General features: G+C 38.9%; 2 protein-coding genes across 2 annotated transcripts in view; both read left to right on the forward strand.

Moving 5' to 3' along the window:
- LOC307035054 (acid-sensing ion channel 1-like) overlaps window positions 1-5502 on the forward strand; it is a 49104-nt gene extending 43602 nt beyond the window's left edge. Inside the window, exons 3-10 of the mRNA XM_079674019.1 lie at window positions 87-237; window positions 1049-1176; window positions 1851-2001; window positions 2094-2150; window positions 2436-2589; window positions 2673-2764; window positions 2857-2936; window positions 3417-5502. Coding sequence (XP_079530145.1) covers window positions 87-237; window positions 1049-1176; window positions 1851-2001; window positions 2094-2150; window positions 2436-2589; window positions 2673-2764; window positions 2857-2936; window positions 3417-3542 — 939 coding nt within the window. The 3' untranslated portion in view covers window positions 3543-5502. The remainder of the gene's footprint in view (window positions 1-86; window positions 238-1048; window positions 1177-1850; window positions 2002-2093; window positions 2151-2435; window positions 2590-2672; window positions 2765-2856; window positions 2937-3416) is intronic.
- Window positions 5503-8995: 3493 nt separating this feature from the next.
- On the forward strand, window positions 8996-15532 carry LOC307035058 (glycerol-3-phosphate dehydrogenase [NAD(+)], cytoplasmic). The gene is made up of 8 exons (XM_079674026.1): window positions 8996-9154; window positions 10379-10556; window positions 10671-10811; window positions 11449-11587; window positions 12047-12159; window positions 13121-13357; window positions 14272-14378; window positions 14476-15532. Exons 1-8 carry the CDS (start codon window positions 9111-9113, stop codon window positions 14570-14572), a joined length of 1056 nt encoding a protein of 351 aa, XP_079530152.1. The 5' UTR covers window positions 8996-9110; the 3' UTR covers window positions 14573-15532.
- Window positions 15533-16393: the final 861 nt, after the last annotated feature.

Below are 16393 nucleotides of genomic sequence, written 5' to 3' on the forward strand. Positions count from 1 at the left end.
AGTCAAACACTGACACCCAGTGGAAAAGCCTTGCTAAGAAATGTTTTGCAGAGCTTATAAAATAATGTCCCTCATGTGTCTCTCAGGTTTTCACTCGCTACGGGAAGTGTTACACCTTCAATGCCGGCGGTGATGGACGCACTCCCCTCTTCACCACCAAGGGGGGTATGGGTAATGGACTCGAGCTCATGCTGGACATCCAGCAGGATGAATACCTGCCTATCTGGGGAGAAACAGGTGAGGGGGGGTGGGTGCATTATTCACTTATTTTAGTGGCTGGTAGATCTGTGAGATCTGTAAGTGTTCGGGCAGATGTTTATACCCAAGAGTGTCAAACTCATTAGTGGTAGATGAAGTATTCAGATCCTTAACTTTAGTAAAAGTACTAATAAAACACTTTGAGTATTTAGCAAAGTTAAAGACTAGACTATCAAATGAGAAGAAGTCATTCTGCAAATGATTTTACTCCTTTATCATTTATTGGATTGATAAATCTACAGCAATGCATCAAATTTTATAAGTTGATCATATGTTAGTATCGTTGCTGTCCTGTGCAAAACACATAACTCTGAAATTCATGAAAAACTGCCTTTTTTAGCTTTGTGACGACACATTTTCCTAATAATTCAAGGCAGTTTAAAAATAAATGTTTTATTTAGTAGCATTTTGATAGTAAATGTTGTTACGCTAAAGAAATAGGAGCATTTTCTTTTCCCATAAAGGACCACTTGCTTATACTTAAGTTAATCAGAACATATTCAATTCAAAATCATTAAATTGGAGATAAATGGTTATCACTGGACCGAAAGGTTATAAGCAGTCAAATGAAAAGTAATTAAAACTCTTAATGTAGGGGAGTAAGAAAATACGATACTTGAGATGAAGTAGACAAGTAATTAATTGCATCTAATGGAAAAATACTCAAGCACAGGACAAGAATATTACACTTTTACACTTATATGAAGTTACATTTCTCCACTCTAACTCTGCTAAGTGTCTGGGTTCATCAGTGACTAATTCTCCCCAAACATTGTTTTATTTCCTGCAGATGAGACTTCATTTGAAGCCGGGGTCAAAGTTCAGATCCACAGTCAGGACGAGCCGTCCTTCATCGACCAGCTCGGGTTTGGAGTGGCGCCCGGGTTTCAGACGTTTGTGTCCTGCCAGGAACAGAGGGTACAAACTTAAATCTCTTTTATACAAGTGGGATTTGTTTAATAGCTCTGCCCAACACCAGGTTTGTCTGAAAACCAGGATGATCTCCTGACCTCTCTCGTGATGTTTTTCTCAGTATAGCTTTGTTAACTTTAAAAGAGGGAAATTAATGTATTTATTTATTTTATTTCGCAGTTTTATGTTTTTAATTGTACAACACGTTCTTCTATAAGTTACTGCGTCCCTTCTTTGATTCATGAATGTTTGTTTTTCATACTTTCTAAAATATATATTTGATAAAAAGTGTGTAATATTTTTTATGAGGGTGAAAACTAAAAATTAGATCCACCAGAATTATCCTTTAAAGTCATTTCAAAGCATTGATTAGATTTAGTTTTCTTTTACTTGCTTGATTCATTCCAATTAAATGGCAGCAAACAGTTTTTTTCTTCACACTATTTATTTTAATATAAAGTGTGTGTGTGTGTGTGTGTGTGTGTGTGTGTGTGTGTGTGTGTGTGTGTGTGTGTGTGTGTGTTTGTGTGTGTGTGTGTGTGTGTGTGTGTGTGTGTGTGTGTGTGTGTGTGTGTGTGTGTGTGTGTGTGTGTGTGTGTGTGTGTGTGTGTGTGTGTGTGTGTGTGTGTGTGTGTGTGTGTGTGTGTGTGTGTGTGTGTGTGTGTGTGTGTTTCTTGCAGCTGATATACCTCCCCCCTCCCTGGGGAGATTGTAAAGTGTCTGCGATGGATTCAGACTTCTTCGACAGTTACAGCATCACAGCCTGTCGCATCGACTGTGAGACACGATACCTGGTGGACAACTGCAACTGCCGCATGGTGCACATGCCTGGTAGGAACCTGCTTAATAATAATACAAAAATACTGCATGTACTTCAAAGAAAGGAAATATCACTAATGTGGTTTTTTTTCGTTTGGCTGCAGGCGACGCTCCCTACTGCACCCCCGAGCTGTACAAAGAATGTGCTGACCCAGCTCTCGGTAAGAAAAAGGCTTTGTCCACGTTTAATGTGAATCTTTTAAGGAACCAATACAAAAACACACACACATCCCATGACATTTAGCATTTTACAATTACAAACTCGACAAAATGTGCTGCAGGTTTCTAGCCAGGGCTCATTTGCAACCCCTGTCCCTGGTTAGACTTTCTTTTGCTGGTGATGTCATTGTTAACAAAAGTACATCTGATAATGAAGTGCTTATTACAGTAAATAGGGAGGTCTGTTCAAAAGGTCAAACTGAGCTCTGGTTTTTATTTCTCTTCAGACTTCCTGGTGGAGAGAGACAACGACTTCTGTGTGTGTGAGACGCCGTGCAACATGACCAGATACAACAAAGAGCTGTCCTTCGTCAAGATCCCAAGCAAGGCCTCCGCTAAATATCTGGCAAAGAAATACAACAAATCTGAGCAGTACATTAAGTGAGCATCAACAATCTGCATTTTGTGTGTGAAATGCAAACAATGCTCTTAAGTATAACCCTTTTTTTTGCTTTTCTTCACAGAGAGAATATTATGGTTTTGGACATCTTTTTTGAAGCCCTCAACTATGAAACCATTGAACAGAAGAAAGCTTATGAAGTGGCCGGACTGTTAGGTACATTTGTTTCTTTATACACTGAAGACAGATTCTCTTTCTGATGTTGATGTAGAGGATGTTCTTTATCCGCTTGCATCCTGTTATTCCAGGTGATATCGGCGGTCAGATGGGACTTTTCATCGGAGCAAGCATACTCACTATTCTGGAGATATTTGACTACCTTTATGAGGTGAGGCTTCTTCAGGAAATATATTACATTTAAATATATCCTGATGCATGTTAGTATTTACTAGATGCAGAGCTGTAGCTACTGGACACAAAGGTCATATATTTGCTCTGTGTTATAGCAGCTTTCAGGGAGCAAATAAAAGTACATGTGGTTGTAATTTATGAGCAGATTCTACTAGTTTTAGAGCTTTTTGATATGAAAGAAATTGGCATTTAAAGGGTTACAATTCTGAAAATGAACAAAGGAAACATCAAATACTCAATGGAAGTGGAAAAGGCCTTTTTCATAATTTCATTTTGAAACTACAATTAAAAAGTTTTTTTGCAATGTATATAATTGAAAGGTTAACAAAAAATGAGAAACCTTTCAATGTGCATTGTTGATCAATTACCTCAGCATTTGTCATATCTTTCTTTTCCTACAACCTTTGTTGAGCCCCAAAATACTGTAGGTGACCTGCTCTGTTTTTGACCCTTGCAGGTGATAAAGTACAAGTTGTGTCGCTGCTCTGATAAGAAGCACAAGCACAACAACAACAACAACAACGACCAGGGGACGGTGCTGAGCTTAGACGACGTCAAGTGTCACGTCAGTAACTTTCATTAGGCGGAGCCCCTGCACTCTCGTCTCGGAGCGGTTTTGTTGGACTTTGTTTGTTGCAGTTTTCCAGACTGCAGGATCAAACGGAGGGAAGTGTCTTAACTGTGCCTGGTTTGTTTATGAAGGGGATAAAGGCTGAATGTGGCTGAAGAGAGGAGGAGCCACAGAGACAGCAGGACAGCAGAAAGCAGAGATCGAACATGTTGCATGGTCATCTGTAAACAGCTTCTCAAGACATAGTAACAGATACAGTACATGGGGGCATGAACTGAGCTCATATGTGTTCAGTGAATCATTAGAAATCCCAGCTGTGTGGCGCTGTTTGTGGATTTGAAGGACTTTTGTGAAATATTAGATGTGACAGGTTTGTTTTCCCTCACAAAATGTTATTATTTCAGTTTTTATGGGATTTGCATGTGAGGGCTTCACATTCTTTTCACTTTTTACCTTCAAATGTTCAATTATCGCTTTTGTTCTAGACTCTCCAACCAACTTTCCATTTTTATATTCCTGTCACCCATCCTCATCTTATAACCGACGTCTTCCCTTGTTAACATCTGAGTGTTTTGCCAGTAGCTATACTGTACTACCTCATCTTGCAGGGTGTGACAGCAGCGCCTTTAAGAATTTACAAGCCAAGCTAATTCATAATAAAAAAGGTTGTTTCCATGTTTAGAAATGAGCAGAACTGGTTGAAAAAACAATAAATCTGGCCTTAAAGTGAGCCCACACAACCATAGCTGAGCAGCAGTCATATGTCTTTTTATCAAAAGACATTTTGTCACATTAGGAAAAATAAAAGATAAAAATAATTAAATGAATGATGGGTGATTTCCATTAAGCTGCTTCAGTTTCAGCATCTTGTTACTGTATGTGCGAGTCGGCTCGCTATCAAACTGTCATGGCCTAATGTGGCACTTGAACAGAACAGAGCCATTATTAATACTTTGATAATAATAACAGCTCGGTTTTACCCCCAATGACAAGTCAAAATGTCTGTTGTGAAAAAATGTGGGGACCATTACAAGATAAAAGAAAATGTTAGCATGTAGTGTGATGCAGCGGTATCTTAGTCTGCTAACTTAGCCACCATAAGCTAATGGTTATACCTGGTCAAATAAAGCTTTAGCAACAAAACCCATGTCATAGTGTACTAAACTAGATAAGGAATATTTGGGAAATATGCTTAATTGCTTTTTTGCTTAGAGTTTGATGAGAAGATTGATGCGACTTGTTTGCCAGTACCTGGCTAGCTTAGCACAAAGACATCTGCCTACAGCACTTCTTAAGCTAAAAAATTAATAAAATTTAATACATTTCTTTACAAATTCAGTAAAACACATTTTCTTTTACCCTTTAATAAGATGGTAGAACCAGCTGTTTTCACCTGTTGTCAAGTTTTTTTGCTAAGCTAAGCTAACTGGCTCCTGACTGTGAGAGTGGTATCAATCATTTCATCAGGCGCTTCATTCCCAAAATGTTGAACTTCTGCTTTAAAACAATTTAGCTAAAACAGGACATTTAACATGAAAAAGAGATGGGTGTGTATTCAGATACAAAATAAAAGTACACAAACCATATTATGAACAAATGTCTAAGAAGCTCTTCTCCATGTGGTGCTACAAACTGAAAGATCTGCCTTCAAATTTCCATTAAATGACAATCACTGTAAAAATATTTCCTGGCTAAAGTGCAAAACAGACATTGATTTAAGGGAGTGTCGGACATTTTTATATACAGTCTATGAGTTTTACACATAGATGCTGTTTGTCACATGGCAAGATACAAGTACTGAGTATATATATGTTGAATGTGTTTTGCTATCTTTTAGGGCTCTACTTTGCACGTAGCATTGTACAGTATGGGTCTTAAACTGACAACATAATCATGTGTGTGCGTGTGCGTGTGCGTGTGTGTGTGCGTGTGTGTGTGCGTGTGTGTGTGTGTGTGTGTGTGTGTGTGTGTGTGTGTGTGTGTGTGTGTGTGTGTGTGTGTGTGTGTGTGTGTGTGTGTGTGTGAACAAAGTTGCCTGATTCAGAAGCGGAAAAATAGGAATTGCTATTCAAACCACTGTATATCAGATGGGCTGTAAACATGTTGTTGCATGTTTAAATCTGTCTTTATTCTGACTCTGTTTACAAAGGTCAGACAACATTCTGTTGCCGTTAATCAACATACACTCATTCCCATTGAGCTCAATGTTATTCTTAACAGGAAATTGGAAATGTTTAGCGGTTTGGTGTAATTATTAAGCACAACCATGCCATTAACTATATTGTAAATACTGGATAATAATATCATTGTATTAGTCTGATCTATGAAATATTGTACTTGTTGTATTTATTTAATATAGACTAGCTGTGTGTCTCTTTTTCTTTACATATGATTGTAGGCTTGATTATCAAAAGTATGTTTATCAAATATATAAGTATTACTCCTTTTTTGTTTGTGTTGCAACAGCGGCTTCTTCTGTGTTGAGTGGTTGATTTCTAGCGTCTGCTGCTTGAGGTCATGCATCTCAGTATAAGTCCACAGGCTGTACTTCTTTTAGGTTTTGTTTTATAGTTTGCCTCCATTTTTTATCTTGTGGTATGAATTTAATATTTCAGTCTGGTGTTGTAAAAATAAACAATGGACTTGAGGCAGTTATATTAAAGATAAAATGCTAACGTTACGTTTCTTTTATTCACTTTAGGGTGTTCCGTGTGATCGTTTATATGACTAATTCTCCTAGAAATATCTTTAATTTTAGGGGATATCATACAGATTTCCACTTATTTATCATTTGCAGCATGGCTAGAGTCATAGCTCTGGGAAATGTGGTCGCTATAACACTTGTGTCACAACTGTAATATCATATTCACTTTTTACCCAACTCTACCCAAAGAATTTCATGATTTCCAGACAATATCCCTGAATACTTTGGTGGTTCTCTGACTTCTTCTATCGCCACCATGACATTGACTTTTGACAATTTCAGGTTGAATTATAATAACCCTGATGATCCCTTTGCTTTCAAAACTTATATTTTTCCAGAACAAATACTTAACATTTTAAGATATTCCCATGGCATAGCGACTGTTGCCTTATGAGAGTGAATTACTTGATGTGTCTAAGGCTGTAAGCCCACTTCCACTAAATATGCAGGATTTTGCTTGTGGAAACCAGACTGCTGAATCTGGAGTTTTGTTTCTTCCTGCTTGCCTTTTCTTCCAACTCTTATGCAACAAGTTCCCCTTTTGTTTGAGTCCTCCAGACCAAATAATTCCTCAGACAGTGCACTTTCGATCGCTCTCATGATTTTTAATGTGCCGGCTGTTAGGGAATCATTTGTTTATATTCAACCACTGACACAGTTCATACTTTTCTCCTTTCACTGTCTCTTTTCCCATGGCATAGGTCTACGGGGGCCAAATCAGGCCCTTGGTTGATTTAATTTCGGCCTGCAGAATAATTTCTAATTACTATTAGACCTGGCCCGCCGGTATATTGCACGCACACCTTCACTCAACCCTGAGGATTTCCTCAGCTCAGAGCCTGACCCCAAACATTGATGAACTTGCACCCAAATGAGATGCCAAGTATCTGGCTTGAACTAGCATCACAGAGCGGCAAACTGACTTTCAATGGATGTTTCCTTCTGCACTTTCTTTCTTGAGACAACAGGGCATGTTTGGTTTTTTCTTTGAGGGGAATTGTTTTTTGAAGCTGTTGTTGGGCTGTGGAAAAATGTAATCATAAGAAATGACTCCGGAAAAGCTGCAGATAGAGCCATAAGAAATTAATGCAACTGATTTTTTATAGGCAATCATTTAAGCTTTGTCAGTTCCATGTGCAATAAGTTCATTTCAATACGTTTTGCAATACAAATTTAACCAGTCCGGCCCTCGACTTGTACAGATTTTTTTTATTTTGGCCCACTGTGTATTTGAGTTTGACACCCCTGGCGGCCTTGGGAATTGCTGCTATCTCTCTTAAGCAGGGGCAGCTTGGGCCCATTGTTGTTGCCAGTTTATGAGCGAGCACAAGCTGACATGAGATAGTTTATTGTTCAGGGACATCTAGAGGCCCTTCTTTTCTGGAACCTAGGTTCCCTGGCGCACATTCTTTTCTATGGACGACAGCTCTAGTTAGATTCAGGGCCCATATTTGTTTAGTCTCGCTGATGAAGAATGTTGATTATTACACTCCGAACTAGTGAAAACCTCGAACTACAGAAGAGTTATTCAGAATTGATTTGGCATCTCAACCTGTGTCAACTCGTGGCTCATGACATGTCATGTGCATTCTCCGGCCGAAGCTCCAAATAAACCATCAGTGTTTGCCATCAAAGTTCCAGCTCTCCACGTGCCTCTCTAGGTCCTGTCGATAGAGCTATTAACAAAGCACTTATATACTAATAAAGGACTGGCTTATCTAAAGCCAGTTGAGTAGCACTTGAAATGTTTTAGCTCTATGAAACCTGATGTACTTATATGATTCTGTTTTCTTCAAGTTTGTATTTTGTTGGTCGAACGCACTTATTGTAAGTCGCTTTGGATAAAAGCGTCAGCTAAATGCAAAGTAATGTAATGTCCTGTTTCCAATTGCCTCAGAAGTTTCCCTCACACCGGCTATATTTTTGACTGTGTTGGAAGCAGGGAGAGGACTAGAATCAAAAGCCCTATATGAAAAACTTTTCTCAGTATTCATCAGCATTTTAATTTGGTGGGGATGGAGGTTTTTTCTACATTATATTATATATAACATAAGGTAGTTTAATCTATAGCAATGCATCATGTTTCATATAACCCGTCTTCAGTTTGAGTATTTGATCATGTTTTCATCCTACACAAAATCAAAGTATCAATACTGTAATGTAAAAATACTATTACAAAAGTATATCCCGTGAAATGTATTAGAAGTACAGCAGTACAATTCATGAATTACTTCAGTAAAGTACATCAAACTAGTAGGCCTACCTATTTAGCCCACTGTCCACCACTGGGTGTACCTTCTGGCAAACAGTGGTTGAAAAAGTACTTGAAACTTCTACTCAAGTAAAAAAAGTAATACCACAGAGTAGAAATACTTAAAAAGTAAGTACAAAGCCATGCATTCAAAGTTTAACTTAAAAAACCAAAGCACTAAAGTAAGTATCTAAAGAAATTGATCTATTATTTATTATAATTATATTGCCAAACTATTCTTCAAAGAACTAAAGCTATCATGCAGCACAATATACCTGAATTGAGGTGGATTAGATCAAGTAGTAGGACAGAAGGATTAAGTACAGAACCCTCCACCACTTTGTCTGCTTAAAAGACTGTTTGCACACATACTTATCACATCATTAACCAGAGGTCTTGGGTCATACAACGTGGAATGCCTGCAGACTTCACTTTTGCCCGCCTTACTTTGAGCCCAGAGGCTGTGGATGAATGAATGACCGGACTTGCCCTGGTTTTAAAGGGCGGTGCAGAGTCTCCCCCCGGAAGGCCAATAAGATGCTGCTGCTCAGCGTGTTGCATAACCACACTGCAGGTCCACAGTCTGTGTCGACTCAACCCCTATTCATCGGTTTACCTCTCCACGATGGCAGCTCCGAAGAAAGTCTGCATTATTGGCTCTGGAAACTGGCAAGTTGCTGTGTTAATATCGGTTTACGTGTTGAAATGCTAACATTAGAATGCGTTGCAATCTTTACGTATCACATATTGCTTGATAACCCTTTGAACCGTTGCTAGCCAACTTAGCATCACTGGGCAACCACCCAGCTAACGTTAACTAGCCGTTAACAACATGTCCTATGGGAAAGGTAGTTTTAATGTATACCTTTGACGGCTATTTGACAGTTAGTTAGTTTGAGTAAACGCTGATTGTAGCCTTGGTTCGGTTGCTATGAAACCCGCTGAGTGTTCATAAAACTGACCACATGTGAGTCACGATTAATGGGTTCTGCGGTCATGTTAGCGATTACCTTACTGCTTCAGCAATATGAACGTTAACCTTACTATATTTGAGTTCACTCTTCTTAGTACCTATATTAGTATGTTAATGATATTGTATAACCATTATATAATTATTAGCTGTCTACAATGTGCCACAGAACTACAGTGGATGGTGTTCTCACCAAACCTCATTCATAAGTGTCGTAATTTAACATAAACATGTAGACTTTAAAACCACAGAGTAGTAAACACAATTGTAAGCCATTAAATAATGTATTAATGATTATATTAAACTCGGCATAGAGCTTTGCTTAATCGAAACAAACATTTGTTTTTCATTTGCTTAAACATCTGATTAAAACTTGTTATGCTTTTCAAGATTAAAGCTATTGTTGGAAAGAAATGTCACTTCAAAGGTCATTTTTGCCTTATGTGCTGTTGTTGTCATGCTGAATTTAAATTAATTGGTCCAACATTAATAGAAGAATATCTCAAAATCCTGTTTTAGCCATTAAGTAAAATAACTGTATAAATATAAAATCAACAGATTTCTTAAAAAGGAGTTTGGTGCTTGGTTGTTTCCACACATGAACCGAGGGGTAGATGGTCACACATTTCAGCTTATCTTCAATGTAGTCTGCCAGGTCATTCTGCTCCTGATCAAAGGGCACCAACTCCTGAGTAAGTCAGCAGGGAACACATGAATATTATTGACCTAATGCTCACACCAGCAATCTTATTATATTAACAAGTCTTTGAACTCTGACATTAAGACATAAAATGCAAAATCACTAGATGTGGGATTCCACACTCGCTGTTTCCTTGTTTTGTTAATTAACAGTGATTTTAAATGCAATGTGACATGCTTTCTTATGTAGATCAACTAATAACCTGTACCTATTAACAATACAGGGGTTCTGCCATTGCCAAGATAGTGGGTGCCAATGCTGCTCAGAATTCAAATTTTGACACCACAGTGAAGATGTGGGTGTTCGAGGAGACGGTGAATGGGCGCAAACTGACTGAGATAATCAACACTGACCATGAAAATGTGAAGTACCTTCCTGGTCACAAGCTGCCAGCTAATGTGGTAAGGACAGTTTGTTTTTCACCATTAAACCATATATTCTTTCTTTGTTGCACCAGCTCTTATGTAGGGTGCATCACATTTGAACATCCTCCTCACGCTCCTCTTCCTCCTCAGCTGGCCGTCCCAGACCTGGTGGATGCGTCCTGTGATGCAGACATTTTGGTGTTTGTGATCCCGCACCAGTTTGTCGCAAAAGTGTGCGACTCCATAAAGGGGAAGATAAAGACCGATGCTCTGGGCATGTCACTTATCAAGGTTCGACTTTGCTCTTTGAATTCTTATCCATTTGTCTCTGAATGTTGATGTGATGCTTCTTCATGTTTTTTGATTAGGGTTGCAGATATTAACTAAGCACTTAAGCAGATAATAAAAAGCGCAAATTATTAATTTGCTAAATAAATCTATTCATTTATCAAATCCATACACAATTGTGTCCTGTTGTGAGATAACGAATGTGGAAAAGTAACTTTTGAAAATGTTAGTCGACAATGTGGACTGTGTGCAAACATAAGGTTTAAAGGGAAAACAGATTTCTAAGAAATGAATAGAAAAATATACATTTAAACTCGTCATTAAGCATGATTGATCAGTAAATATCCCGCATGATAATGTTTCTTCGACTACTTTCCTAAATTACTATTATATCTAGCTAATGATCTGTAAATGCGTTGAAAGATTACAGTGTATGGTTTCAATTGAACCGGATATAGTATTGCTATTTAATGTGTGCTTGTAGATCCTCTGAACAAATGTAAATGTGAAATGTACCAAACCTATGCGAACCAGCTTTCTGTCAGACTGCCCTAACCAGTTGTGCAGCGTGACCTTTAACCCAGATCACAGTGTGCTATGGCTCAATGTAAATACGCTGCTTGTGTGTTTTGTCCTCCAGGGTGTAGACGAGGGGCCTGATGGACTCAAACTCATCTCCGATGTGATCCAGGAGAAGCTGGGCATCAACATGAGCGTGCTGATGGGCGCCAACATCGCTAATGAGGTGGCTGATGAGAAGTTCTGTGAGACCACCATTGGTGAGTGTGATTACATGGCCTTTATTTCTCACTCTGACCTATTGTTTTTCAATTGCTTATTAAAGGGTTGTTGGGACGAAGTTGCACTTTAATCAAGATTTATATTCTAATAATGAAGCAGGAGGTGCTCTGTGTTTCTGCTCCGTCAGCATGAGGGTGAAAGTTTATTCTGCTCTGTAGTTGTTGTGTAAATGACAGAGGGCTGCCTTAGTTACACATTTCTTTCCTACACGTCTGAATGCACCGCATGACCCCATGGTTAATGGGATTTCTTTTGAGTGTGTGTGTGTGTGTGGAAGGATTAATATCGGATCAGTGTAATGTAATGGAGCATTACAGCTGTACTCTAAAATATGCAGAGTCACTGTTTGAATCATGATTGCTAATAAAAGTACTCATTTTAAATGGTCAACTTGGAGAAATGCCAAAAGATAAGCAGGTGCTTCTTTCTGCTTCCAGGGTGTAAGAACAAGAACCACGGGGCCCTCCTGAAGGAGCTCATGCAGACCAGCAACTTCAGGGTCACGGTGGTGGAGGAGTCCGACGTGGTGGAGATCTGCGGAGCCCTGAAGGTGGTTTATTACAGAACTATGGAGATACATTTGTCTCAATATTCTCAATTAACAGATCAATCCATGTGTGAATGTGTAATCGTCAAATGTTAAACACACGTACAAAGCTCACACATAAAAACTGGTTTCAATTTGTTTTGTAAATGTTTGAAAGATAGTGTTTTTCCTTAACTCCTAAATAGATGTATTGTATTCACAGATTTTTACATAGTGGATTAATATATTGAAGCTCAACAGAAAAATGATCAGAAATGATTTTGGTGAATTTGTTAATCACATTTTGGCCAGAAATGCCCAAAAATACTTTAATTTCAGCTTCTTTAAAATTATGCTCTTGTCTGTTTTTTTTTATGAACATTTTTAAGTTTAAGACTTTAATGGTGAGGTAGGTAATTTTGGAGAAACCAGCTCGAGTGTGCTAGAATTTTAAAATACACAGCCGGAAAAAATCTGCCACTTCCTTACAGAGCCCCTCCTCCAACACACATGAACGCGCACATGACCAATGAGGGCACGAGATAAGTTTGTGCACAGATGGAAGGCTGACAGGCAGGTAGGCCATCCAGTTATTTTAGCTGGGCCGGCTAAAATGATTGGTCATGCTTTTTACAGTACTACGGCTTCCACAGATGAAATTTCTTTTATGGATTTTTTGTCAAAGCACTTTAGATATTCATTGCTATCGGGATGTTAAGAGCATTCCATGGAATATAACACAAACTGTATCTCAAGCCGGTTTCTCAAACGTACCTACCCCACCTTTAATATTGGACTATGGCAACGTTTTAATTGTGGAATGTATATACTTCCAAAACACTTATAGGAACTGATGGTTATTGCTCAGGATACAAATAGAAAGTTCTTTAATTGATTACACAATATGTGAATGCTGTTACTGTATCCTGTCCATTGTATCTAGGTGTGTCTCCATCTCTTTCCTAACACTTTCTCTGGTCCTCAGAACATCGTTGCGGTCGGAGCCGGTTTCTGTGACGGTCTGGGTTTCGGGGACAACACGAAGGCAGCAGTGATCCGGTTGGGTCTGATGGAGATGATCGCCTTCGCCCGGATCTTCTGCACTGCGGGCCCCGTGTCCTCCGCCACCTTCCTAGAGAGCTGTGGCGTGGCCGACCTCATCACCACCTGCTACGGGGGCCGCAACCGCAAGGTGGCTGAGGCATTCGTAAAGACTGGGAAGGTGAGTGCTGATTTTCAAACACTTATTACATTATTGAGAAAAGGACATTTAGGTTTTAAGGAATGTGATATCCGGCAGCCAAAGCTGAGGACTACTGTTGATTTGTTGCTAGTAATGTTTGTGTATAGTGATAACTGTCTGTGTGGATTCCCTGATCCCTGAAAGACAACGTAACATACTGTATGAAATGCAGCTTTAACATATCTTAAACATGTAATGGTTACTGCTTCTCAATAGCAATTAGAGTGAATTAGTCTTCTTCTGCATTATTGTATATATGACCTTGTACTTCTCAAGCTCAGTAAAATTAACTCAAGTTAAAGTTATTTTACTTATTTTTATAAAGCACTTTGAATCGCCTTGTGTTGAAAGGTGCTATATAAATAAACTTGCCTTGCCTTAATACAATATGAATAAATGACTGACAAACCTTGTTCCCTTATTGGCCAGGCACTAAATAAGTTAAAGGAAAATGTCTTAGGTTTTGAAGACACTTTTATTGTGAAGTTCCTCACTTAAACTGGCATGACTCTTTCAAAAATATAAGATTTATGTCATTAAGGGACAATAATAACTCTAATAACTTAAAGTTACCTCTTTGTTTCATTCTCTTATGTAGTGTGTTTTTAATAAGCGGAACATTGCCGATGTGTTTTTGGATCTTGCTTCCCAGAGATTGGCTGCTTTGCCATGGAATGTTGTCACAGACAGCCAGTGTGTGGTGATATCTTGGAGATTATTTTTGTATATAATACTGAATGAAATAAAAAATGTTAGTCTATAGTTAAGTATGTTAACTGTCTTCCACATACTATATAGATCATTTGATATATTTTTATAAAAAATGTAATATAGTTCTTAGTTGTCTATTTAACAAGAGTTCACATTCTGCATGCTCTCCATGTTTGTGTCAGACCATCGAGGAGCTGGAGAAGGAGATGCTGAACGGTCAGAAGCTGCAGGGCCCGGCCACGGCAGCGGAGGTTTACCTGATCCTCAAGCACAAAGACCTCGTCGACAAGTAAGTGAAGCTGCAGCACACACAATCTCACAACTGGGTGGAAAACACTCAGTCCAGCATGATGTTTGAATTCACCGTTCCTCCTCCTTCCTCCCAGGTTCCCCCTGTTCAATGCCGTGTATCAGATCTGCTATCAGGGCCATCCCGTCACAGAGTTCATAAGCTGTTTGCAGAACCACCCCGAGCACATGTAGAAAGCAACAAACTGACCAAGTGCCTTCTAAACGGAGAACATTACCATTTCTCATCCGACGAGCAGTCCCTCCACAGCTGTCATGCAACCACTGACTGCAGATCAGTGTGTGTTCAGAGGTCGCATCACATCTGTGTTCTCTTAAGTTTTACCAATTTGTCCTTAACACTCAGTTTCCATGAAGTGCTTTCTTTCCTTCCCTGACGTTTATGTGAATCTTGAAGGATGTTTTTAATTTCCGCATGTGATTGTCAGATAGCTCTTGTTTCCTGAGATTGTTTTCCATTCTTCAGCCGAGCCAGAACAAATCAGAATGCATGGAGTCAGTCAGCAGCCAAATTAAAAACACTTATATAGAAACGCAGACATTACTGGATATCAAAACGATCATAATTCAATATGAATTTTTTTAACATTTAATGACTCCTGTTTAGGGAACCATTCACTGCCATTCAGTCTTAAATATTTTTGGTACAATGTTTATATGGCACTGCATCATGCATTCAGATTGTGGCTGGGCTGACACTCAGGGAAAAGACCTGTTGACAGCCTTTTTAAGAGGGAATTATCTTTATGTAACTTTAATTTAGCTGATCTGTGAACGCCTGTCAATCATCTCAAGTTATATAATTATAGATGGAATACCTCGCTGTGTTTTTGTTTGCTCTAAAGTGTCTTACATAAATCACTATAATGTCTCCTGTCTTGTACTGTAACATACTGTCGATCGCACAGCAACTGTTTTTAACATAAAAATGCAAGTGCCTTAGAATGCAGGGTTGCGAAGTCTAGGCCGTTGTCTTTTTTTGTTTGTTGGTCAAACCAAAGACTTAACTACTTATCGTCGTCCAGTATCCCATGTGTTATTGTAACCTGCCTGACCCGGTTTCACTCAGTAACAGCTACTGTGTGTTGCAAAATGTCAACATTTGTCTGTGAATAAACTAATTATGTTGTTAAATCATCGCTGGAATCATTTGTCATGCTCTCATTAGAAAGGCAATCATTGACCTTTTTATTTAAATGCAGTTAAATCAACTAGGGCAGGGGTGTCAAACTCAAATACAGTGGGCCGAAATAAAAACAAATCGGTACTAGTCGAGGGCCGGAATGGTTCAACGCTTATTGCAATGAACTTATTGAAATGAACTTATTGCACATATTAAACCTGGAACTAACAAGGCTTAAATTATTACCTATAAAAACATTAAACATGAAATAATCAGTTGCATTGATTTCTTATGGCTCTATCTGCAGCTTTTATGGAGTCATTTCTTATGATTACATTTTTCCACAGCCCAACAACAGCTTCAAAAAAAACTATTTCCCTCAAAGAAAAAAACAAACATGCCCTGTTGTCTCAAGAAAAAAAGTGCAGAAGGAAACATCCTTTTGAACTCAGTGTGCTGCTCTGTGATGCTAGTTCAAGCCGATACTTGGCATCTCATCTTGGGTGCAAGTTCATCAATTTTTGGGTTCAGGCTCTGAGCTGAGGAAACCCTCAGGGTTGAGTGAAGGTGTTCGTGCAATATACCGGCGGGCAGGTCTAGTAGTAATTAAACATTATCCTGCGGGCCGAAATTAAATCCACCAAGGGCCTGATTTGGCCCCCGGGCCTTGAGTTTGACACACGTGAACTAGGGTGTACTGAGGGACAAATCCCACTTTGAAGCCAAAAATAAATAAAACCTTACAGTGAAATGTATCTATTTGACACTGGAGACCCAGAAAAGTGTATTTTCTCAAAACAACAATATGTGGGAGGCTGTTCAGCAAATAAACTCAGCTCTGCAGGTCGAGGCCACCGGCTGGCTGTGGGATG

The sequence above is a fragment of the Notothenia rossii genome (assembly GCF_949606895.1).
Source record: "Notothenia rossii genome assembly, chromosome: 4".
In the NCBI taxonomy this organism is placed as follows: domain Eukaryota; kingdom Metazoa; phylum Chordata; class Actinopteri; order Perciformes; family Nototheniidae; genus Notothenia; species Notothenia rossii.